At 38.0% G+C, this 25,828-nt stretch overlaps 1 protein-coding gene across 1 annotated transcript; it reads left to right on the top strand.

Annotated features, from left to right (window-relative positions):
- The first annotated feature begins 171 nt into the window (after positions 1–171).
- TAF15 (TATA-box binding protein associated factor 15) lies at positions 172–24,624 on the top strand. The gene is made up of 16 exons (XM_044675563.1): positions 172–366; positions 4,342–4,409; positions 6,189–6,240; positions 6,326–6,410; positions 6,498–6,600; positions 8,862–9,055; positions 10,609–10,729; positions 16,167–16,201; positions 16,789–16,821; positions 19,119–19,228; positions 19,803–19,932; positions 21,675–21,767; positions 23,112–23,196; positions 23,277–23,365; positions 23,474–23,912; positions 24,498–24,624. The coding sequence occupies exons 1-16, from the start codon at positions 172–174 to the stop codon at positions 24,535–24,537; spliced, it is 1,872 nt and encodes a 623-aa protein (XP_044531498.1). The 3' UTR covers positions 24,538–24,624.
- The last annotated feature ends 1,204 nt before the right edge of the window (positions 24,625–25,828 follow it).

The following is a 25,828-nucleotide window of genomic DNA, read 5'->3' as shown; positions in this document are numbered from 1 at the left end:
CGGCTGAGACGGAGGCGGAGGCTGAGGCGGAGGGGGGGAGGGACCGGCCGCCGCCATGTTGCGCTGAGGGGGACGGACGGTCCCCAACGCTCTGGGCCCGAGGCAGGCCAGGCCTCCGGCCCTGGGCTAGGAGCTGCCGGAACTAGGCCCCAGCTGAGGAGGGGGTCGGCGATGGCCCTCAGCTACGCCATCGGGGTCCGGGGGGGTGAGATGGGGGGGCGCAGCCGCGATCGGAGCGTCGGGGTCCTCCCTCCCCCTCCCCCAGCCGTGGCCCAGCAAGGCCTCGAGCCGAAGCCTTGGGCCTCAGTTTCCCTCCCTCGATTCCCGCCTCTCTTTTGTGTGCTTGGTCCCCTGCGGAGAAAGTTGGCTCGTAAAAGCTCCTTGCCCCCGTCTCAGAAATCTGTCCCCCTGATTTGGGGAGTTTTGGCGTCCCTGTCCCCCCACCCCCTTCTGTTTACCTGCTGCTGAAAGCGACACTTTTCTATTATTGATGGGTCTCAGGGGGTGTATGTGTGCGTGGCCTGGTGCTTAAAGCCCTTGGCCGCGAAGGCGAAAGAAAGGCAGAGAAGGGATGCCAAAGAAAGAAACCGACCAATACACCTTAGGAAAGCGCCTACTGTGTGCTAGGCACATTGCTAAGCACCAGGAATACCAAAGAAAGGGCCAAAAAAGGCTCCTGGCCCTCAAGGAGTGGGAAAAAAGATCCATTAATCAAGGAAATGCCTACTATGTGCCAGGCACTATATTAAGCGATGGAAATATAAAAAGGGTCAAAAACAGTTCTCCCTATCCTTAAGGTATGTAGAGAGAAAAAAAGGGGGGAAAAAACAATCAATAAACATTTAGGAAACTTCTACAATATGCCAGGCACTGTATTAAGTTCTGGGCATATAAAAAAGGCAAAAGGCAGCCCCTCTCTTCAGAGAGCTTAGAAAAAGAAAGAAATCCATCAGCAAATATCAATGAAGCATCTACTAGGTGCCAACACAGTGCTAAATGCAGGAGAGACAAAAAAGGGGCAAAAGGCAGTCCCTGACCTCAAGGAACTTTTAAGAGAAAGAAAGGGGGCCAGTGCTCCAAGGCCAATCTTGCCAAGTCCAAATGCTAGGGAGTGCAGGAACACACCCTCCCCCTCTTCCCCTTTCCTCATCTGAAGCACTGGGCTACCAAGAAACAGATTGGATGGATCTGGCTGAGGGACCCCACAGCCCTGTCCTATGTCCTGAAAAAAAAGGGGGGGTTACTTAGCTTCCTTGTGCATCAGATGCCCACCCTCCTCCTTCCCTCCCTGCCTAGGCTCACTGAATTGAGCAGGTACATTTCAGTGAAATGAAACCATGTGGTTGGAAATCTTGCTTGGTGGCCAAAGTCTGCTAATTTTTTTTTCCCCTCAAAGGGCGGTACCTGTTAGTAATTAAATGATTGAAAAAAAGGCAGTGTGACCTACTCTCCTGTTAAGAGTGTAGGCAGAAATGAATGAATGAGTGCAGAAGGACAAAATCAGGGAAACGGACACATAATCATACAATTTTTGTTAAGGAGCCAGCCTGACTTTTTGCTCCTGTTTTCTGAGTATTCTGAAGTCAATGCCCAGTTTCTCTTCTGGCCCTACCTTTAAGAAGGCAATGGCATGATAGTTTTGATTGAATATAACATTTAGTAGAATTTGGGAATTCTGATAACCAAATTGCAGATAGATTTTTTGAGAATGTGATCAGTCCAACAATTTTGTGGTGAAGTTGCAGATACAAGCTTTGTGGCTTTGGGCAAGTTACTTAATCTTCCTGCCTCAGTTTCCTCATCTGTGAAATGGGGATGATAATAATAATGGCACCTACCTTCCAGGGTTATTGTGAGGATCAAATGAGATATTTGTAGATAGATTAGGAAACCTTAAAGTGCTACATAAATCCTAGCTATTTGACTAGAAATTAGACTTCTTCCCCATGTGAGTTAAATCTGTCATGTTTCAAGGGAGGGAGATCTGTGTGTTTTACTATTTGAAAATATTCAGTGTCCTGCAGGATGCTTAAACTTATTTAGAATAACTATAAATAATTTATTGTTGTGACATTTTCAATTTAAATGGGTAATTGAACATGCAATAATTTTTAGACTTAACACTTGTGAGATTCAATGGTTTCTTCGTAGAGATAGTAGTTAGGATAGTACCCATGGTACTAGCCTTTAAATTTCTAAGTCACAAGGGTCAGTTAGGTGGCTTGGTGGATTGAGAGCCAGACCTAGAGGTGGGGAAGTCCTGGATTTAAATCCTAGCTGGGTGACCCTGGGCAAGTCACTTAACCCTCATTGCCTAGTCCTTACTTGCTCTTTTGCCTTGCAACGGATACACAGTATCGATTCTAAGATGGAAGGTAAAAGTTAAAAAAAAAATGTTTAAGTCACTCAATGCTTGGCAGTTAATTGTGAGATAATCCTTTGTGATTTTTTTTACACTTAAAACTTTTTGAGTAATAGGGCTAAATGTGTTCAGTGGAAAGAGCACCTGACTTGGGACTCTGGGTTTGACATCTGGATTTGCCAATAAAATAGCTAGTGACATTGGAAAAATCATTTTCACTTAACCTCTTGGACCTACCTAAATTATCTGTAAAATGAGAACGTTGTTGCCCCACCCTCTCAAGAGTTGTGGGGAAAAAAAAAACCACCTTGTAAATTTTAAGGCCCATACAAATAATAATACTAGCTAATGTTTGTATAACTCTTTAAGGTTTACAACAGTAGTGAGATAGGTGCTATTATCCCTATGTTACTGGGGAAATTGAGTCTGAGGCAGGCTATATATATGAGTTTAGTTCTTAGACCTTCCTGACTGGCTTTCTGTTAGGTCAACTGCCTTCCTCAGATGAAAGGTGGTATTGTTCCCTATTGGTATTTCTATATGAAGTACCTACAACAACTATTAAAAATGGTTATAATGTGTATTAAAAGTAACAGTGAGTACTCATTGTGCCAAACTATGTTTATAATATGTGGAAGTGACTGTTCTGGTCACAGATTCTAAACTAGTAGTAATTTTTATTGTTTAGCCCACTTTCCTCCATTTTTAATAGGGAAATTATTAGCATGTAACTGCTTCTCATTTAGGATTCCCCCTCCCACCCCCCACTCCCCATGTCTTGCCCTGAATGTGATGATATTATGTAAATGATATCTTCTACATATATACATCTGCCATACTCTAGAAAATAGCAGATATTCTGACACATAGCTAATGTTATTTTTCTCATTGAGGTTGTCCTTTCTCTCCCCCCCCCCCCCCCCATTGAAGTTGTCTTGAACTGAATTGGAGTGAAGAAAAAGCATCATTGAATTAACTTGATTTTTGGTGATTAATGGCAATAATCTGATCAAAACTAGTTTTGTAATTCAGTTAACTTGTTAATCTGCTATATGGAATTTAAACATAATGAGTTATATCATGACAGAAATATGTCACACAAGTCCAATGAATTTTGAGGTTTTGTGGTATTTTGTATGGCCTTGGGCTATGGAAACATTCAGGAGGTCATGAATTGAAAAATTTTTGACGTGTCACTGTTTGAAGTCAGATCAAGCATTTATTTCAGACTTAGAGGTGTTTGTCCATGATGCTTTGCTTCCTTTTATGCTATATTTAATCATACTTTACCTCTCCTCTAATTTTACTACTATTGTCAGATGTGTGAGGATTTGCATGTGTGTTTTGGGATGGTTGTAAATCATTCCTTTACTCACAAGTTAAACTCAGAGTAGGACATGTGTGCCCCTAAATGTTCTTTAAAACATTTCTGAAGAACAATTTCTTTAGAACAATTCTGAAGAATTGTCTGAAATGCTTTATTTTCCCCCAACTCTTATTGCAACTAAACCCTTAAAGAGGCTTCTGCTATTGCTGACAATCACAGGGACCCACAAGAGGAAAATAAGATGGTTGTTTTTCAGGATTGCTTGGGAGTGGGAGGTTGACAACACACTGGGTTGATGTGAGTTAAATCCAGACTTCTCAATTGTAATTGGACATTGCATGTTGGCTAAAGGAAAGTTTTGTATCTTGTCATAGTAGGTTACTGCTTTCTCTTTTTATGGATATACTTTATCAGGAAAACATTTTTAGTGGTAATGTTTTTCTGCAGTTGTATCTATATATTTTCACCTAACCCACCTTGAGATCAATTGTACATGTGGAATAAAAAGGATTTATAGTTGAAATGAATAGAACAAAAAGCAAAAATTCATTCATATAGATGTCTGTGTTGATTTCTTTTAACTTATGGCTTGTAACTTCTGCTAGCTATAGCTTAGAGTTTGTCTTCTAATAAGTCATGACTTCTCTATAAGATTTTAACATCATTTCTTTGTGTTCTAGATTCTGGAAGTTATGGTCAGTCTGGGGGCGATCAGCAAAGGTAAAGTATACATTTAATATATTGATTGGAATTGAAACAGATGAATTCAGGTGGGATTTACTACTTGAGAGCTGATTTCTGAATGTCTTAGGGGAGTTAAAAATTAGCTGTAAATATTCACAAGGGGAAGGTGGTTTGTTTTTGTAAACAAGAGATGTAGCTGAGCCAGAAAATGGATTAAAATTAATAGGAATACATAGAATTCTTTACATGGAAATAGAAGAAAAATTTTCAAGTAGTACATTTTAACCATTGACTTAAAAATTACCCCAAATCAAGCAACTTAGCTCATATTTTGGGGTATTTAAATAATGGATTTTCTCTAGGCTTTTGGCCAAGTGTTTCCTACCTGATGTCCAAGCATTTCTGTGAGATGCTCAGATCTCTGTGGAGTAATACACCCAGGCTCTTCCTAAAGCCATATCATTTACAACTTTGGCCACTTTGGGAGAGTTCTTATAATGCCAGAGTAGGGTGATCACCATGTCCAGCACATGAGAACCTTACTGAAATTGATTGACATATTGCTGTTCTGTAAATGAGCATGCAGAATCTGCTTTTCTTGTTTACCAATCAGTTCTATGTCATTCTAGTCTAGTAATGGAAAATGGGTTGCAACTCTGTACAAATATTTGGAGTAGGAATTCAAATGTGTGAGGAACCCTGTGGCATCTCTATCAGCTAAATAAGGGGAGGGGAATGGTTTATGGAGAATAATGTTTCATGTGTGTTTTTTAACTTTGAATTTTGAGAAAGGTTTGGGGAATAGTATGCTTTGGTGTTAGTGGGAATGAAAAAGAGTTCAAGTTACAGTGTTGCACATTCATCCATGATATACAATTCAGTGCTTCTTTAAAGCTGTATCCTTTGCTTGTGGGAATTTCAAACTACTTTGCCTGGGTGTGTCAAAATGTCAGGAAGAAAGGGACTTGTCAAGTATGATAGAGAAATAAATGAGATTGTTAATGTGAAGAATCAGCCTTATGCTGCCTAAGCCGTATGGCACCATTGTCAGTCTTTGGCATGGACCTTTTTCTGAGCATGATATTTTCTAGGATAACTGACACTACATTTGGCTCATGAGAGATTTTATAAAGCAAAACCGACTCTTTAGTCTGTACTTGGCATTCACAATGTCTGTACTCAGAGCAGGGAGTCTTTAAGGATCAGATGAGATCATACATGTGAAGTATGCAGTATTGCGCACATTGAAGTTAGAGCGATGGTGTGATGGCTGCATTGACTCAGTAGTTACTACTCACCAGTTTTCACTGTGCCTAAGTTCATGATGCAGCTTGCAAGCAAACAGGACTGGGAGGATGCCTTGCTTCTAGTCTTGGCTTTATAACTAATACAGCATTATGCCTTGGGCATGTCATATTTCCTTTTCTGTAGAATGAGGGGTTTGGACAAGATGACCTTGAAAGTCTCTTTCAACATTTTGGGAATGCCTACTACCTCCCCTTTCAGTGGTGTTCTCAGCCTGATTTGCTGGTAGGAATGTTATCCCCACTTAGAGATGAGGAACACAGTGCAAGTTCAGTCACTTGCCCACTTGAGGGAGGATTTGAGCCACGGCTTCTTGAATATAAATCCAGTAATGACTCTACTACCTCATGTCATAGGTTTCTGATTTAACTCTTAATGGGTGACATCAGATTAAATTTCCTTCAGAAGCTTTGAGCTGAAATATTCAGGATTCCTTATATGATGGTGAATGATGTAAGACTTAGTCTTGGCTGTTTTTTGTTTTAAGGAATTCAAATGTTTCTTTTACAGCTATTCCTCTTATGGCAATCAGAGCAACCAGAGCTATGGACAAGCACCACAAGTAGGTTGAAGTCCAAACTGTGATCCATTTAAACAGTTACTTTGTTTTCAGTAGGCAATGAAATGAGTATTTACCTAAATTTCAGGGTTATTCTGGCTATGGGCAAACGGCTGATTCCTCTTATGGACAGAACTATGGCGGCTACTCAAGTTATGGACAGAGTCAATCAGGTCGGACTGGTTTGTTAAATTTGCTCTTTTAGACTTTTAAAAATCAGAATGCTTACTAAATGGCATATATACCCATCCAATCTTTAGGTTATTCACAGTCCTACGGTGGTTATGAAAATCAAAAGCAGAGCTCATATGGCCAGCAATCTTATAATAACCAGGGACAGCAAAACACGGACTCATCGGGAGGGTAAGGAAATAAAGTGAAAGCACTGAGCCAGTGTTGGACATTTGAAGATGGTTAATACTGTAGGTATTAAAACATAAATGTCACCATGAAACTCTCCTGAAACGTCTGATAGAAATATATTGTAGAGAAGTTCTCTGATAGCTACTGGTTTGATATTTTGTGAATGGAAAACATTGCAGGTATATGGTATCATTCCTTCATGTAGGAGCTGAAGATAAACCATGAATTTTGCTTCTTTGTGACTTCATTGAAGTTTTCAAGAAGTCAGCTTATGCTTTCCCTGCAAACTGATACTAGCTTAATTGAAAATTTTGAAAGAAAATGAAGTTTAGGCTTTAGTTCTGTATATGGAACCTTTTGTAGATTTAAGTGAAAAATGTAGAGTGCCTTAAAACATGTTTTAAATTATTAGTATAGCTGGGTGGGATTTTATAAAGTTTAAAGGCTTGAAAACTTTGTAAGTTTTAAAGAGCTTTTATTTTATAATAGGGAGTATAAATAAAGAAAAATCCTTATAAATTATAACGAATCACAAATGCAACTAAATAAAAACCATGTATAAGATAGTATAGTGGGAGAGCCTAATTTTAAATCCAGTGGTTATTTCCCACGTGAATGCATGAAAATCTGTACAAATATAAAGCATTATTGTTAGGAGGAATCACAGTACAAGCAGTTACACTTCAAGCCCTTGTTAGAGGTTCATGAAAGTGGAGTATGAAGTACATGAAGCATTTTTATAAGAAGATGAACTCTGGAGTATGTTAAGCAGTGAATTATAAACAAAGAGAAAGTGGCTTGACAGCTTTGAATGAGGGGCCAAAGATCCGATTCTTTTTATTCTTTTGTGCTAGAATAGAGAGCGGTGGTGCTACTTGTGGGAAGGGCTATCACAGCATTTCTTCAGTGGACTGTTTGGACAGAATTTGAAAAAGCTCTGAAGAGCAGCTTGTCCAGGTGCCATGGAAAATTGATCCATGTGCTATCCTTGGCATGAGTCCCATCACTTGTCAGTAGTTTTCAACTTCTTTGGTATTGAGTGATCTATCATCTCCCCAAATGAGATTTAAAGCAACACTTAACAGACAAACACACAATATTATACACCATGCACCGCCGCGCCCCCCCCCCCCCCCCCAATCAACCAAAAAACTTAGGCCATCCAAGTAAATGGGAGGTTTATATATACCTAAGCCAATGATAGTATGATGACCCAAAATATTTTAGGAATTTTTCTTTTAGAATTGACTTCAGAGCCAACATGAGGAAAATATCAGTATCATATCCTTGTAGGTATATTCTAGTTTTTTTTTTTTAAACCCTTACCTTCCGTCTATTGGTTCCAAGGCAGAAGAGTGGTAAGGGGTAGGCAATGGGGGTTAAATAACTTGGCTAGGGTCACACAGCTAGAAAGTGTCAGAGACCAGATTTGAACCCAGGACCTCTCTGGGCCTGGCTCTCAATCCACTGAGCCTCCCAGCTGCCCCTTACTTTTTTTAAATTTTTTTTTTATTAGAAGTGGTGGTATGGCATTTAATCATTTACCTTATTCACTAGACTTAGTTAGTTAGACCTGACTCTTGGCTGTTTCCAAAAACCAAATCCTCCCTCAAGTGATGAGGATGTCATCCACCATTGGAGATGTCCAAAACTGTGATATAGACTCTGAAGGCAGCTTCAAAAGAGAAGTTCCAGAAATACTTGATCAATGGCAGCATTGTTGGAATAATTGTATAGCCCTTCCCCAGGGAAACTACTTTGAAAAGGGTGTACTCATTTGCATGTATTTATTCTAGTATCCTTGTTTTAAAATAAAATTATACATTACAATTAACTTATTCAAGAAGGTAATAACAGGAAGCCATTTCTGGATTCATTAGTGTTTCAAGGTGAGATACTTTCCACGCTTGGGTATTTCTTCATGATTTGGCGTTTTTTTGATTGTGCATATACATTGGTGCAAAATTTCCTTGTAAATTAAAGGTCTTAATTTTAGAAAGACTTTTAGGAAGAAGAGTGAAAATCATGACCAGATACAGTGAGTGTAAGCTCCTAATGAGTAAGTGTTATATCATTCATTGGGCTTGTATCCCCAACACCCGCACAGTGCTTGGCACAAAGGAGATGCTTAATGAGTACTTGTTGATTGATGAATTGATACAGTTGAGATCTAGCCATTTAGCCCTTCTTTTTCAGAATAGGCCATCTCTGTTTAAAATAATCCTCCTGAGAACTCTCCTAAGTTCTTGATTCCTGTTTAGCCAAGGTGGAAGAGCGCCTTCATATGACCAGTCAGACTATGGTCAGCAAGATTCATATGACCAACAGTCAGGCTATGACCAACACCAAGGTTCATATGACGAGCAGTCAAATTATGATCAGCAGCAAGACTCATATAATCAAAATCAGCAGTCCTATCATTCACAAAGGGAAAGTTACAGCCACCATACACAAGGTAAGCTACACTGACTGTAGAGTTCTAGTTTGTTTTTGCAGCATCCTTTTTTATAGCTACAGAATGACCATTGGCTTATAGTAGTGGGTTCTGTTTAAATGAATCAGCCAAGATTTCAACTCTACAAAAAAAGTCAAGTGGTCTTAAAACATCTTATCTCCCTTTAGTAGCTTGACATGCTTTTAAAACCAATGTGCAGATGACTTCATCTTTTGACCCATCTCATTGTATGTTCTATAGTAGCTGGGACCCTTGGATTATTGGCTAAGTGACCTTTGATTATGTTAGCAGTATTCCTTTAATTGTGACTGTGTCCTTCTAAGGCAGGACTTCATAGTGTTTTTGTGTGAAGGACCCTTTTGGTAGTCTGGTGAAGCTTATGGACCCCTTATAATACATTTTTAAATTGAGGAAATGCTAAGTTTCATTTAAAAGTAATTAAAAAATAAAGATGTATATCTCTTTTAATCATCCCAGCTCATGGATTCCCCAAATCTTATCTACAGACCTCTTACTTATTTGTGGACTCCCTATTCTAAGAACTTTGATTTGGGGATGCTGTGACCTTATTCATTGGCTTTTTTCTTATGAGTTATAGGTCTTCCTTGATTAATGGTTGATCATTCTCACATAATTCCCTTTTTTTGAGTCTTAAAAATTCTATTCCATGGGCAATTTGGTGAATGATAAAGGCTGTGGCTCTTGAGCAAATGTCTAGGATGTTGGTGCCTTTTATTTTGACTTTCGTTTAGATTGTTGAGATAAAATAAATAGTAACTTTAAAGAGAACTATTATTTTATCTAACACATCAGAATCACTGGATTGCTGGGGGAGCCTTTACCACAAACAATACTAAATCTTGGATGGTAGACTCAAAGAAAAACCAGTGATTTGCTGTTTGAGGTTAGTGAATTGTAGAGAGTATGGTTTAATGGAAAAAAAAATTAGAAGACCTATGTTTGAGTCCTGAAGCTGCCTCCACCAATACTAACAATATGTGCAGATGACTTCATCTTTTTACCCATCTCATTGTATGTTCTGTACGGGGCGTCTATAAAGTTTTTATTTGTCCTAATAATAATTAAAGTGTTTTACATTTTATAAAGCATTTCTTTTTTTAGCACTTTTTGGTTGTTAAATCTGCATTTTATTTCTTCCCATTTTATAGATGGGGAAATTGAGGTTCAGGTAAAGTGTGTGACTTTATTTTAAGCCACACAACCATTAAATGTTAGAACTGGAATTCTGCTGAATTTTAGAAAATTCATTGCTCTTTCTGTCACATTCACACTGCTACTGAGCGAAGTCTCAAAATTGTGAGAAAGGTACTTCACAACCCTTAAAACACTATGAAAGTGTTAGCTATTTATTATTGAGTTTATAAAGCTTGACTGTGACGGAAATTATTCTCAAACACAATAATGGCAGTGTCTTTTAAGAAGATTTATATTGACTGTTGCAGAAAAATGCTTCAAAAGACTTTAGAAAAATCACCTAAGAGCATAATGAGAGCATTTATCAGAAATGTGATTTTTTTTGTGCTTTTTTGCAGATGACCGTCGTGACATGAGTAGGTATGGAGAAGATAATAGAGGATATGGCGGGTCACAGGGAGGAGGTAGAGGGCGTGGGGGATATGACAAGGATGGAAGAGGTCCTATGACAGGATCAAGGTAAGTGTTTGCATCCAAATTCTAGAATTCTTTTTTGATTATGACTTAGCTGATTTGGTTTTAGCATCTAACCAAGTATTGGAACTTTGAAGAGTTTTAAGATATGGAATTATGTTCCCAGAAGGGGGTGGAGGACAATGCAAAGCTTCTTATATTAAGATGATTTTCAACCCCAAGATGCCAGATAAATTGCTTAGGTTAGGCCATGATAGCATAATATTAGTCCACGGAGTATATAACAGTGTCTGTCAAACAGTGATAAAAGTCTGCCCCTATGGTTGTCAGACCATTTGATTTTTCCTGCCAGAGTTTAGATCTAGCTCCTTTTTAAAATGACTCTGGCAAATGCAAATTTTTTTGCATGTCAAAAGGAAAAAAGGTAAGTTAACTCAAAGTTGGAGGATAGAGAGGCTTTCTTATAGTCTTGAGGAGACCTGTGGGAAGGGGGTGTATACAAAAACAAAATGACAAATTAGGTCTTCTATTAGGGCTAGTACCTGGCTTCTATTAGAAAAAAAATAAATTGTGGTAGTTTAATTAAGCAAACTAAATAATTTTTATCTTTTTTTTCTTTTTGGATAATTGAATTAATTAGTGTAGCATGATAAAACTGTTAGCAAATCTATCTTCTGCCTAGAACTTGAAATCTGAAATCTTATTTAACTATTTAAGAAAGTTGTGGCTTTCTGATTGATGTAGCTTTTTTTGACTTTTGCTAGGATCCTCAAGCTTTAAAATTAATTTTTAAGAAATGTTATTATAATTGGCTTAATTTAAGTATTATTTAAAATGTACAATGTACACATAGCACTTTGGCCATTTAAGATCAAGCTAAAAAAGGTAGTTATTTTTGTCCCACAAGAAGACTTTTGTAAGTTGCAGTTTTGCGGGTTTAAAATACATAGGCTAAAGCATAAATTATGTTTGTCAAGAAGTGAGACTGGCAGTGGTTCACAAACTGTCACTTAATAACAGATCACTTCCAGTTCACTCCTTTGCTGTAAAAGTCTTCGCTTTGGGTCCCTAGAAATGAATTAGAAAGCAAACCAGCAATATTTGTTACTCTTCAAGTAAAATTGGCATTTGGCCATTGGACCTTTAAGCATGATGGTTTTCTGTTCATTGTACAATGCTTTTGCTATTTTGGACAAAAACTAGCTAAACAAATTAAATAAATAATGCTAAACCATGACTTCTGCTGACCTCAAACTTTGTGAGCATAATACAATCAGGTTACTGTATATAGTTAGTAGATTAAATATATTGTGTTTTCTTTTATTATCAAAGAAGACACTGTTCTCATCATGCCATCAACAGAACATAAGCAAAGTGATCAACACTTGTGCAACTTCCCTTACTTAAGATCTTAATAATTCCAACAAAACACTGAGCAAAACTACTGGCAAACATCATCTTAAGATGTTTAAGGGAATGCTTCCCTGATTGCCTTGGAATAATGTGGTAATCTTCATTCATAGCTCTAGTTTTACATCATAGGTTTAATATTTATCATAAGGAAGTTGTAATTTTGTCCTTATCTGCAGTAACCTGTTATATTCTATAAAGAGTGAGAGAGAGGAGGGATTTTCTGGGTGTCTAGAATAGGTTTACATCTTTGGAAGGAAGCTTGAAGGCTGATGCCTCAGATTTTACCTTGTATTAAAGCAACCCAGAGAAGAATATCATTTCTACTTCTAAAGCCCTTCATAGGTTTTACAACTTCCCTTGGCTCTTCAATGCATATAAAGCTAGATGACATCTCGGCATCATTTCAGGTTCTATGATTTGATTTCTAAATGTTCCATAAAGTGTTTCATTATTTGCATTAGAAGCCATCTTGAGTTGTAGACAGAAACTGACAATGAAGAAACTTGACCCCAGTTACTTTCCACAGTTTTAATTTGGGTTAACACTTTAGAATTAGAGATCCAGTCTTATAGAAATTCCTTAGATATTTTTATTCATGAATAAGGGAAAAAATAGGGTTAACATTTTTCCTTGATCCAAAATGACATTTCCATGTGTTTTGAATCATTTCACTTAAAAACAGCAGGGTTGAAAATCTCACCCTTCTTGACTGCTTGAAGAATATGTAAGCACTGGTGGGTTTTATACTTAAAAGTTTAAAAGGAGAGAGGGAGAGCAGAAGATATGGCAGTCACCCTCCACTATGAGTTCTACCTAGATGACAGAAGGAAAAATTCAATCCAGAAGAAGGCTTTCAGCTTTTCAGATTTCAAAAGAGGTAGAAAGATTATGGGAGATACCCTTTCATTTGAAAATTCTTCAGTTGCAAATTACATTGTTCACCACAAAAAAAACCAAAACAAAGCCAAAGTTAATTCCTAAGGAAAATCAGATTGAAATTTTTGGTGGCTAGACTAACTAGCATTATCATCCAACTAGAATTGAAAATTCAACATTTTTGTAGTTTAGTTACCAGAATAGTGGGTTATACTTTTTCCTCTTTGCCCCAAACTTTACAATTCTGATGGAGTCTTAGGTTGTCATTGATAACTTGCTATAGATTGTCATAGATATTTAATTTATTCTTCATTGTCTAGACTTAAGTAACTGAAATTATATCAGTAGCACTGGTTTTAGAATTTTATGGATCAAGCCTAAAAGTTCTCTTTCTTCAGTAAGAATGTTTGAATAATAGTTCAATTGAAAAAGGTACACATATTCCTGAGATAATCTGGAAAACTGGCTCCCTGGCTTTCTAGGTGTGATTGGGAAATGCTGCTGAATTCAGGAAGCTTTTGCCATATCCGATGGAGGAAAGAAAATAAATATAAACTGCTATTTGAAAACTGTATTTAAATCTAGTGAATCATTTATGGTTGGAATAACTCTTGGTTTCCCCCCCCCATCAACACCAATAAATAGTTGAAATCCATATTTTGGTTTCCTCTTTTTATCAAAGATTGAATTTCCCCAAGTTTTGAAGTATCCGTTTTTGTTAGCAGGTTTGAGCCTTAAGCAATATTTACGTTTTTGTAGAATATCTGTCAGAGAGCCTTAGCTTCATTGAACAACAGTGAGACTAATCTTTTGACACAGGCAAAAACCCCAATTTATTTATTCTTTCTCTCTCAAAGTGAAGGAATGGAGTGAGAATATTGTTCCTTACCCAGATCAGGGAAAAGTGGCATTGCTAAATATCTCTGGTGTACTTAGAGAAAATCCTGGCTCACCGAATTGTTTTTGAGTTTTAATTCAAAAAATCAAAAAGATTTGACTTTTCCATAAATGGATTCATCCATATAATTGAGAAAATTTGGAAGTGTTTAATTCAGAATGTCCCTTTTAGAACATATCTAGATTTGTTAAATTAGTCTTAGTGTTTAAATTGACATTTAACCTCATTGCAGAAGTTTGAAAGAAATATGCTGTAAGTCACAAGTGACCATACCTTTTTCTGTGATGGCATGGCTTACTGTATGGAACTAGGAAAAATGCTTCACATCTTGTGGGTAGCCATTGTGTTGAAATTTTCAACTACTTCAATGTCAGTTTTAAAAAATACAGAAAAGATCACTTGGAGAGTTAATGAGAGGTCACAAATGTTTTTAAATTTGACTTACTCTTATATGGCCATTCTCTTTATAGTTGTTTTTCTTAATGCTATTTCAATGTTAAATTCTTAGAGAACAATGGAAATTGAAACTAGCAATGCTAAATTGTTTCTTTTTTTTTTTTTCTTTAGTTGCATCAGCTCTTTGGTGCCCTTTTGATTAAGATGGTAATAGAGTAATTTAAGTGGACCCTTTGTATTTTCAAGTGAGATAGAAGCAGTGTCATTAATTTACTTTTTCCTCTTGGAAAAAAAAGTTATTTCCCCCCAATTCTCTATTGAATAATTCCACCCTTTGTCTCTTGAGTAGGATTAAAGACTGGATGTATTTCCTAGCTCTTTTTTCTCTTTGGAATTATGTTGGGCATTTAAAAAGAAACTTGTACAAATGAAAATTCCATCCCAGTGAAAGGAGTGTTACTTGAAATTTCCAGAGTTTCTATTGATTAGGTTTTCAGAGATCTAGGCTCAAGAAACCCCTTTGCCATGTGGTAATGTTTGGCTAAACAAAATAAAATAGAGGACTGAAAGGTGGCATAGTTGTTTAGGGTATATAAATAAGGGATGGGGGAGGGTGAATGGATGTTTTCTTGAAACGGGGAACTTAGAGAATCAGGATTGAAGCTCTGACTTATTAGAAGCTTGATTTTCACCCTCCCAATTTCTAGGCTTGCAGAAACCAAATTGAGTGGATTTTTAAGTTTAAAGACTTGCCTTTGCTTAGCAGTGCAAGGAAGAACTATCACAATATAAAGTAGGAATAATTTAAAGTGAAACTATTCAGTGTCTACTTTTTCTAGAAAGACCTCTTAAAGGAAAATCATTCATGTGATGGCTTTTGCTTAATAGAATATTAGATGCTTCCACCAAAAACTCTGGGTATTGCCCACCTTTCAGTTCACAGGATAGGTATTTACATTTGTACTTAAGTGCAATTGAAAACCCTGTCATGATGCTACAGGGACTTTGAATCTAAATACATTTCAAGTGCATTTCCTTCTGATTCAAGCAGAAAATTGTAGAATTCTTGCAAATAACTACCAGAGAGGATATTCAGAGGTATTGGATATTTCCCAAATTAAGGGAAAGAATTATATCCCTGTAATTATGGATAGCTATGATTTGTTGTTTCATTACATTTGTAATGTGCTCTAAAGATCAATGTTTAGAACATTTGACATAATAAACTAGTTTATATTTAGTAATTTATATGAGGCATCTAATTGTGTTACAGTGGGGATGGAGAAGCATAATCTAAATCCCTTCTTATTCTTAAGAGCTCACTCAGCATATTCACTTGTGTATTTTACATTCTAGATTTCAGAATGAGTGAATGGAACATAACAACAGCCTTTCATACTGAATCTTATTATTCATATGCTTCTCCACCTTCTTAGCTTGTAATACCATCCATTTAATACCACCTTTCCCATAATGATGCCAAAATTTCACACTTGAATTTGAGTATTATTTTATTCTCATTATTCCTGTCAAATTTTTTTTCTGTTTGGTAGAATATTTCCCCTAGTTAAACTTTCTTTACTGTTATGCCCCACACTTTAAGGAGTTATGTAGCATCCATTTTGACCTTGGGTTGGGGGAAGTTTTTAGGTCAGAGCATATTATGTGATACTTAGTTTTAGTTTAGTGATTCTCTTGGAAGTAGATCCCTAGGAGAACACTTAGTTGGAAACAACCCTTGGAAACCTATGAAATGAAACATATTGGAAAGTTAGAGGTGCTACTATTCCCCTAGGACGTAAGCTCTCAACTTGTGATCAGTTAAGTGTAGATTGAGCCCAGGGCTCAGCACATTAGAGACTTAAGGAAGAAATCATTTCTTCAATTTTTCCTCTGCAGTGGTGGTGACCGCGGTGGCTTCAAAAATTTTGGTGGTAAGTGCTGAGTATCCCAAAATGTTTCAGTGGAAATGCTGTATAAAATCTAAAAGCCACCACTATCTATCCCTCAGACGCAGTCTGAGCCTGTTCTTACTCGGTTGAGGCTGGTGTGTGTTGTGTGCTTTAAAAAAAAAAAAAGCCAAAGTTGATCTCTTAACAGTCCAATGGGTTTCTACTTCTGTGGATTTGCATGAGAGAGTCTGTGGTGACCAATGAGACCTTCACCAGGTTTTGACAAAATGCTCTTTTATAAAGGTAGCCGACACAGTGGTCTTAAATCAATAGGGCATTCCTGCTCCCTGATTTGACAAACAGTACTTAATATGAGCAATATAAGCATAATGCCAAAGTGGCAAATGCTGTATATGACAAGTTTAAGGAAATGTTGATACTCAATTTTGATTTGTTATCAAACTTTAAAAAGATTTTAAAACCAGTATATTTACTCTATAAATCTGTTATGGTTGAACTTTATAAGCTATAGAATTACTGTTGAGATTTTCTTGTTTTCATTGTCTAAGAAATAAAACCTTTCAAATGGATTTCCATAAATAGCTATTACTTGTTTTCTTTTCTCTTAGGTCACAGGGATTATGGACCGAAAACAGATGCTGGTAAGACAAAGCAGTTTGTAGCTAATAACTTTTAATAATTAAAAATATATGTCTTAACTAGAGTTCTTTGAAGGAAGGTTTTTTTGTTTTTGTTTTTGTTTTTTTACTGATAGTTAAAAACCTTATTCATAATTTCTGAAAGGAGAAAAAAAAGGAGTAGGGGTGATGCAAAACGTTTGATGGGTGAAATCTCTTGATCTGATTCATCTGTTCAATAACTTTTTAGTTCTCATACCCTTGATGAGTAAGTGGAGCAATATGAATAGGAAACATTGTTACATATGTTGAAAATTTGAATGAAATCTCTGAGACTTTCTATTAAGACTATGAGTAGTCTTTGCTCAGAGGGAAACTGATTCCATAAGATCTCAACAGGTATTCATCCTGATTATTGTGGAGCCTTTGGAAACTGACAATGATCCAGAGGTTAAAAATGGTGTTGGATATGATGACCATAGATTTAGAGATGGAAGTGACCTCAGAGTTTATCTTGTCCAGGCTTCTTAATTTCTTTAGTGTTACGGATAGCTGCCAGTGCCAAAGGCAGCCTGGTACAAGTTATATACTGTGGCTTCTTCTCAGAATGCTTTTTACAAAAAATTAATAATTGGAAGGAATGTTAAATTTCAGTTAGAGGTTAGTGAAAATAATAGAGGTGGTTTTTTTCCCATTCAAATTTGTGAACCCCCTGAAATTGTTAAGAAACCTTGTTCTAATCCAGACCCCCTCATTTTATAGAGGATGTGCCTGAGGCTGAGAGGGCCTCAGTAACTTGTCGATGGTAAACCGGATAGAGAAATGGAAAAAACAGTATTTGAGCTCAGGACTTTTACTTCCAAATCCATCCCTCTGCTTTGTATATTTGAGAATAAAATATAAAACTTAAGACTCAAAACTTTAGTATTTCTATTTTAAAGGTCTTTTCCTCACTTCCAAATGTCTTCTGCCAACCTTCCCCCTTAAAGGATTGTAGCCTAAGAGGTTTGAAAAGGGAACTGGGGGGCAGTGAAATGTCTTTCTTTAGTACTTTAGGAAATTTTACTTTTAAAATTTCCTAGATTGGTGAGACTTTTTTAAAGATCTCCCACATTCTTATTTTCCTATTTAGTAACTTGCATGTCTAGAGATTTCTTACAACTATTTTTATTACCCTCTGCTACTATAAGGCACTAGGTATGAAGTCTAAGAACACTTTAAGATCTCACTCTGATTGAGTGGCTCCTGTACACTTGCTCTCGCCATACTTGAAATTGGAATGAATGATTTGGCCATTTCTGAATGGGTTTCATTTGCACTGATTGACAATCATTTTTTTTCCTCCACTTGTAGAAATAGAAACAATTGAGTGCTAAACAGTGTGTATCTCCTTAATGGATATGCCAAAGAATTTCAGAGCTGGAAGGGATTTTGGTGACTATTTAGTCCAATTCATGTTTCCTCTTTCTCCACATCCCTTCTACAATATACCTGCTAAGTGGTTAGCCAGCTTTAAAACCTAGGTAGGGAAAGAGGTAGAGGTCAGGGTCCCACCATTTCTTAAGGCAGCTGATTCTGGCTAGCTTTAATTGTTTGGCTTGATGTCAGGAAAAGCCTCCTAATTGGTCTCTTTGCATCTTCCAATTGCTGCCTTTGGTTTTCACCCCTGGGACTAAATAGAACAAGTCAGATCCCTTTTCCACAAGACAGCCTTTCATGTACTTGAGGACCGATATCCTGCCTCTCCTGAATCTTATCCAGGCGAAACATCTCTGTTTCCTTCAACTGATCTTTATATGGCATGTGCCCTTTCCTATCCTGGTTTCTTTCTTCTGGACAGCTCCCATTTATCATTACTTTTTCTAAATCATCGTGCCCATAATTGAGCCACAGTACTCCAGATGTGGTTTGACCAGGGTAGAGGACAGGGGAATGGACTGTTACCATTTTATTATAAAACCCAAGATTGCCTTTCTGTGTGTGCATCTGTATGCGCACTCACCCGTTCGTGCGTACATGGATGGCTATGTCATATTGTCAGTTTGCGATGCTTCTAGTCTGCTTCTACTCCTAGATCTTGTTCAGACAAATGACTGTTTAACTAGGCCCCAAATTTTATCTTACTGGGTTCAGTCAAAGCCACAAGCTTGTCTGTACTCAGATCCTGACTCAGTTTACCATATAGGTAATTAGTCTTTCCAGCTCTGTGTCATTTTCACATTTAATAAATGTGTCACTAACAGGATAGGGCCAAGAAGATTTTATGTAAATCAAACCAAGAAATAGATCATTTTAACCTTATATTTTTTCCTTCTTCTTAGACTCAGAGTCTGATAATTCAGACAATAACACAATCTTTGTCCAAGGACTTGGAGAAGGTGTATCAACTGACCAAGTTGGGGACTTCTTTAAACAAATAGGAATTATTAAGGTGAGTTCTCTGTGGAGAAAATCCTATGATTTCTGGTGTTTAAAATGTCCGGACTCTTTGTTGAGGCAAGCTTCCCTATTCCCTGCCAACTCTGCTATGCCATACCTCCTTCTTATTACATAGAATACGTCCCTGTCTGGTGGAATGTCTTGTCTTCTTTCTCTTTTTATATATAGACTGACTGTCTTGTCCTTCAGGAGTCAAATCAAAATGAGTATATCTCATATATATGTTTTTTCCCCTTTAACTTCTTTTGTATTAAATGCCTGTCCTGCACAATTAGCACCTCATTATGTACTCTATTTATAGATTACACCGTACAGTTTCTCATGTTGTTTTCACTCCATTTATTGCATGTCTTATCTTTTCAGTTTGATGGTAAAGTTCCTTGTAGATTAGGGCCATGTTTGCTGCTGCTGCTTTTTTTTTTTTTAATTTTTTTTTTTTTTTATTAACAGTGTCAACACTGCTCTGTGTGTTGATGTTGAGCTACTCTTAAGTTACAGTCTTGGTTAAGTATCTTAGGTGTGATTTAAACTTGAATTTAAGGAAAATGAATTTGATTTTTCCACAGACAAATAAGAAGACCGGCAAACCAATGATAAATCTATATACAGATAAGGACACAGGCAAGCCAAAAGGAGAGGCAACAGTGTCATTTGACGACCCTCCTTCAGCTAAAGCAGCAATTGACTGGTTTGATGGTAGGCATAATTTGAATGAATTTTTTGTAGTTCCTCACATATTAGTTGTTGAAAGAAGTTCACTCTACAGATGATGAAAAGATTGCCTTCTCTGCTGTATTTATGTATCCAAGCAGTTTTCAGTTCAACCATTTATTAAGTATTTACTTTACTAGGTGAGGTGCCAGGAATACAAAAACAAAAATGAGACTGTCATTGCCTTCAAGGAACTTGTATTTGAGGTTGGAATGGGAATAAAATAAGTACATAGATGGATTAATATAGGATAAATACCAAATAGGCAACAAGCAATGGGGAGGACACTAACAAGTGGGGAAAATGTGAAAAGGGTTTCTAAGAGGTGAGAGGAGTCTTTAAATAGGGCTAAGGACTCCAAGAAGTGAAACAATGAGAAGCATACAAGGGGTACCCATGTCATATATAGGGAAAAGCATTAGAGCCAGTTTGCTGGGGCATAGGATATGTGAAGAGGAGGGATGTGTATTCAATCTGTAAAGAAAAATAAAGAAGGCAGCAGGATGGCTTAGTGAATAGAAAACCAGGCCTGGAGATCAGCGATCCTGTGTTCAGATCTGGTCTCAGACACTATCCCAGCTATGTGATCCTGGGCAAGTCACTTAAACCCAATTGCCTAGTCTTTTCTGCTCTTCTGCCTTGGAACAAATACTTAGTATTGATTCTAAGACGGAAGGTAAGAGTTTAAAAATGAAAAGAAAAATAGGAAGAAGGTTATAGAAGATGTAGAGTTTTGTTTTATTGTATAAGCAGTGGGAACTATTGAAGCTTTTTGGAGTATGAAAGTGATGCTGTCAGACTAGGGTCCAGTTTTAGGAATATCCGTTTTAAGCTGTGTAAAATATGAATTGGGTGAGGAAGAGATCAGTTGGATGTAAGGAGATTGGTTAGGAAACTTGCAGTATTATAGATTGGAGGTAGTGAAGTTATGAACTAAGGTGCTTCTGGGGTTAGTGAAAAGGAAGGAGAAGAGAATGAGAGCTGTTTACAAAAATCAAGTTGATAAAGAGTTGACAGTTCTTTTTGATTGATTATCTGAGCAAGTGAGATGACAGCTGAGGATTAGTCCCAGATGGCTAGTCTGTGTGATGAGAAGAAAGGTGACGCCTGTAACAGAAATGAGGAACTTGGTTACATGGGACAAATCACTTAATGTCTTAAGAATCTCACTTTTCTGTAAATAGGCATATTAATACATGTGCTACTCGACTCATGGAGTTGTGAGGAAAGTGTTTTTGACAGAAAAGTGCTATAGAATTTTTTGTATTCTTTGGCGCGTTCTATCTACACTCAATGACTATTGTAAACTGCCATCTGCCTGCACATATTTGGAGGAGATAGCTTTTTATATCAGCCCCCACAATTTGAGCTCCCTAGCTTTTTTTTTCCCCCTCTACTTCTTAGAACACTTGACTTTCTAGAGTCTCCCTGTCTTAAGGTGTTCATCATGCTTGGAAGCTGGGATCCTTGGATTTTTAAGGACTTGGTTGTCCCCAGAGTTTCCCATATTTCTATAATATTGTTAGATGAGGGAATCACTAGTAGAAAGCACAAATGCCATGCTGTATGGAAAAGGACTTTTTAAAACTCCTGTCTTGAATCTTGTGGCTCTTTGTGAAGCCTCAATAATATTCCTTGTTTCTCTAAGACCAGTTTCACGGAGGGGAGTTACACATATCTTTGTTCTTAATTTCAACTGTTGTTGGAAACCACTTATTCTTTTCTAGGAAAAGAATTCCATGGTAACATCATCAAAGTGTCTTTTGCCACTAGAAGACCTGAGTTCCTAAGAGGAGGTGGAAGTGGAGGTGGGCGACGAGGTAAGATACTCATTGCTCCTGGGCCCCAGGTGTCTTCCAAAGATTTGAGTTGGAATTTTGTTGTGGCTTCTCACCTTGCTGCCAGTGCCTGGGATAGTTTGATTTCTTTAGATTTCTCTTCTCTATTAAAATGGTGGTTAGCATGAAGGGTATAGGATAGGTGAGGAGTCTGGTTGGAGGATTACCCACATAAATTGGGTTCATAATACCTTAGAACTGGCTGTTAAGAATCAGAAAAGGATTCCTAGCTACTCTTCTACATTTAATCCCTGCAACCCCCATCCTTGAAGTGTCAAAGAACCTGGGAATATAAGATGTTTCAAGTGTGAATTTTTTACAATGATAACGTTTCCTAAATGTGACTGGCTAGAGGAATATCTGGCAAATTGTCTGGAAAGGCATGTGGCAGATCTTTGCCTGGCTGGAAGGAAGGATGTAGCTGATAAAATAGCAAGTTCCATTGGGGGAAGGTAGGTGGCTCAGTCGATTGAGAGAGGCCTAGAGACAGGAGCTCCTAGGTTCAAATTTGTCCACAGACACTGCTTAGGTGTAGGATCCTGGACAAATCACTTAACCCCCATTTCCTAGCCCTTAATTGTTCTGCCATAGAACCAATATACAGTTAAAAAATAAAATAAAATAGCAAGTCACATTGGGTATAGTTAAAGTTCATCTTGTGAACCATCTGGTTCTCTTTCTATACAGCTTGTTTCTTTCTACAAAGGGAAATGATTCTTCCCAGTTTGATCTATGTACCTCCTCAGCCTTCAGATTTACAGTGATCAGATTTGATCCATTATCTGTATTAGTCATATTGAGCACTGAAGTTAAGAGTTGAGGTAGTCAAATTACTTGATTTCTCAACACTTTGGGTATGCTTAGAATTAAGTTAAAAAAAACAAACAAACAAACCCAACTCTTTTTTCTGTCTTAGAATTGATAAGAGATATCAGTTCCAAGGCAGAAGAGAGACAAAGGCCAGGCAATTGGGGTTAAGTGACTTACCCAGGATTACATAGGAAGTGAATAAGGTGAGATTTGAACCTAGGACCTCCTGTCTCTGGGCCTGGCTATCTAACAGTTGAGCTGCTTAGCTGTCTCCTTAAGGTTGAATTTTAAAGTTGGACATTAAATGACATTGAATCTACTTTAATTGGTGTTCTGTTTGAGTTTTGTATTTTTTAAAGCTTTGTTGGTTTATGTTAGAGTCTACCCACATTCTAGAGTTGACTTTGGATTACTCCATTAACTATATGTGTTAAAGTCTAAGAGCAGAAATGGTATAGGAACTGATTTTCTGATGTCAGTTCAGTTTCTTTTCCTTGTTCTCGTTTTCTCTCCTAGGTTCACGTGGAGGGTATAGAGGACGTGGAGGCTTTCAGGGGAGAGGTGGAGACCCTAAAAGTGGTGACTGGGTTTGTCCTAATCCGTAAGTATCTCTTTTTTGTGGGCAGGGGCTCCTGCATCACTTGGAAACAGTCTAAAAGCACATCTTTCCTTCTCTCTGAGGTCATGTGGAAACATGAACTTTGCTCGGAGGAATTCCTGTAATCAGTGTAATGAACCCAGACCAGAGGACTCTCGTCCTTCAGGAGGAGGTGGGTCATCTCTTAACAGTATCACTATGGAGGTTCCCCTTTGACCAACACTGAGTGGCCTTTGTGGCTTTCTCCCTTGGCTCATCAGTTTGCATTTCTGTCTTTCAGATTTCCGGGGGAGAGGCTACGGTGGCGAGAGGGGCTACAGAGGCCGGGGGGGTAGAGGTGGAGACCGAGGAGGTGGTGGCTATGGAGGAGACCGAAGTGGCGGTGGCTATGGAGGAGACCGAAGTGGCGGTGGCTATGGAGGAGACCGGAGTGGCAGCGGCGGCTACGGGGGTGACCGGAGTGGCGGTGGCGGCTATGGGGGTGACCGAAGTGGCGGTGGTGGTGGCTATGGGGGTGACCGAAGTGGCGGTGGTGGCGGTTACGGAGGTGACCGAAGCGGTGGTGGTGGCTACGGAGGTGACCGAAGTGGCGGCTATGGTGGGGACCGAAGTGGCGGCGGCTATGGAGGGGACCGAAGTGGCGGTGGCTACGGGGGAGACCGAGGTGGTGGCTATGGCGGAGACCGAGGAGGTGGTTATGGTGGCAAAATGGGAGGCAGGTGAGTATTTGTGTTGTGTGTAGCTTGGAATCTCTAGGTTCTAGCACATTTTACTCTGGCCCAGCTCTAGTCATTAGGAAGTTCTGACCTTTTCTGAACTGAAATCTGCCCTTCAATTTCTTCCAGTTGGCCCTAGTTCTTTCCAGTGCCAAGTGTAGCAAATCCATTTTCTTTTCAACGTAATAAATGACATTTATATAATGCTTTTAAGGACTGCAAAATTACTGATCCCATTTGAGCACTGCATGTATTACTATTTACAGTTGAGGACTTGATTCTGATCATACTACATAGCTAGTAAGTGCCAGGTTTTCCTGATACCAAGACCAGCAGTCTCTCCAATAGGAACTATTTATATCAAACCCAAAGGCTTGCATTATAATACTTATTATTCATGATTCCACTTGGAGTGCTATATTTTTTTAAGAGGTTGGCTTTTTTTGAGGATCAGGTATAGTTCTTCTACCGTTTTCAGTGGGAATTATTAATTTTTCACTGACTTCTTTGATCAGTTCCTCAACATGGGTTTTTCTTTATACTTGGAAAATCCTAAATGTAGTCTTGCTTTTTCCTTTTCGTTCCTAGAAATGACTACAGAAATGATCAGCGTAATCGACCATACTGAAGACCGTCTTGATTGTTCCTTTGCCTCTGACATGTTCGATAGTGAAGTTGCCAGAGTTCTGCCTGCTGCTTTCCTTGTGGCCTCTTCTCCAGTAGTGGAATTAAGTGACATTTGGATTTTTATTTTGGTGGGAGGGATGGGGGCAGTTTTTCTTTTAGAAATGTCCATTGAAATTTCCCCTTTTAATTTCCAACCTTCTTCCCAGCCCTTAAACAGTCCGAGAAGCTGAATACGTTGTAAAATATTGCCAAAATGGAAAGTGTTTTGTAATACTGCAATAAAGGCTGCTTGTTTTTTTTGTGGACTCTTGTACCTCAGCGCCATTTTCTTATATATCACTATGGAAAGTGATCAGTGATAGAAATCTCAGACTTTAATGAATTAAGAAATTAATCTTACCATATTCCAGGAACTTTTTAACTCAGAAAATGAAAGATCAGCAACAACCATTGAGTTAGATATATGGTATGTTCCAGAAGCCTTAGAGCTATTTTAAAGTTTAATCCTAAACAGCATAAAATTGCTCCAAGACTTTTGGAACACACTGTATTATGTTCCCTATACTCTTCCATTAGTTAGTGATTCTGAGGTGTCTGACATGATCCTTTCCCTCTAGGAGTTTATAATTTAGTTAGAATGGGCGCAGAAAAAAGTACAAAGCTAAAAGTAGTAAGAGGTAAAGATTCTGAACTCCGGTACCCTAGAAGAAGGGAATAATTCCCAAGAGGTGGGTAGGATAGCAAAGCACCTCAAAGAGGTGGGGAGACCCTTGAATTGGACCTTACAGGAAAGATGGGATTCAGATGGGGAAGGAAGGCATTCCAGATTGGGCAGTAGTTCCAACAAATGTATCTGAAGGCATAGGAACAATGAGGAAATCACTTGCTTGGACAGAAGGTTTGTTGTAGAAAGTAATGGGAGAGAAAGGTGAAAAGGTAGATTTTTGTCAGCTTGTGGAAGAGCTTTGAATGCCAGACTAAAGAATTTATATTTTTTTTTGTAGGTACTCAAAATATTATTGATTTAAAAACAATATCACTAATTTCTACCTCTCTCCCTTTAAAAGAAAACCCTCCCTTGTAATAAAGAAGTAGTTACATAAAACACCAGTACATTGGTCATGCCTGGCAACATGTACTTGCTGCATCATGCCCACAGTACGCTATTTGGCTACCTAAGGGAAGGTGGATATGTGTTTTATATATGGTCTTTTGAAATTGGTCACTGGCATTGATTAAAGTTCTCATGTCTTTCAGTATTACTTTCCTTTTCATTTCTGAGATTGTGTAAA

This window comes from Gracilinanus agilis, chromosome 4 (genome assembly GCF_016433145.1).
Source record: "Gracilinanus agilis isolate LMUSP501 chromosome 4, AgileGrace, whole genome shotgun sequence".
Lineage (NCBI taxonomy): Eukaryota > Metazoa > Chordata > Mammalia > Didelphimorphia > Didelphidae > Gracilinanus > Gracilinanus agilis.
This window is presented reverse-complemented; position numbering and strand designations above follow the sequence as displayed.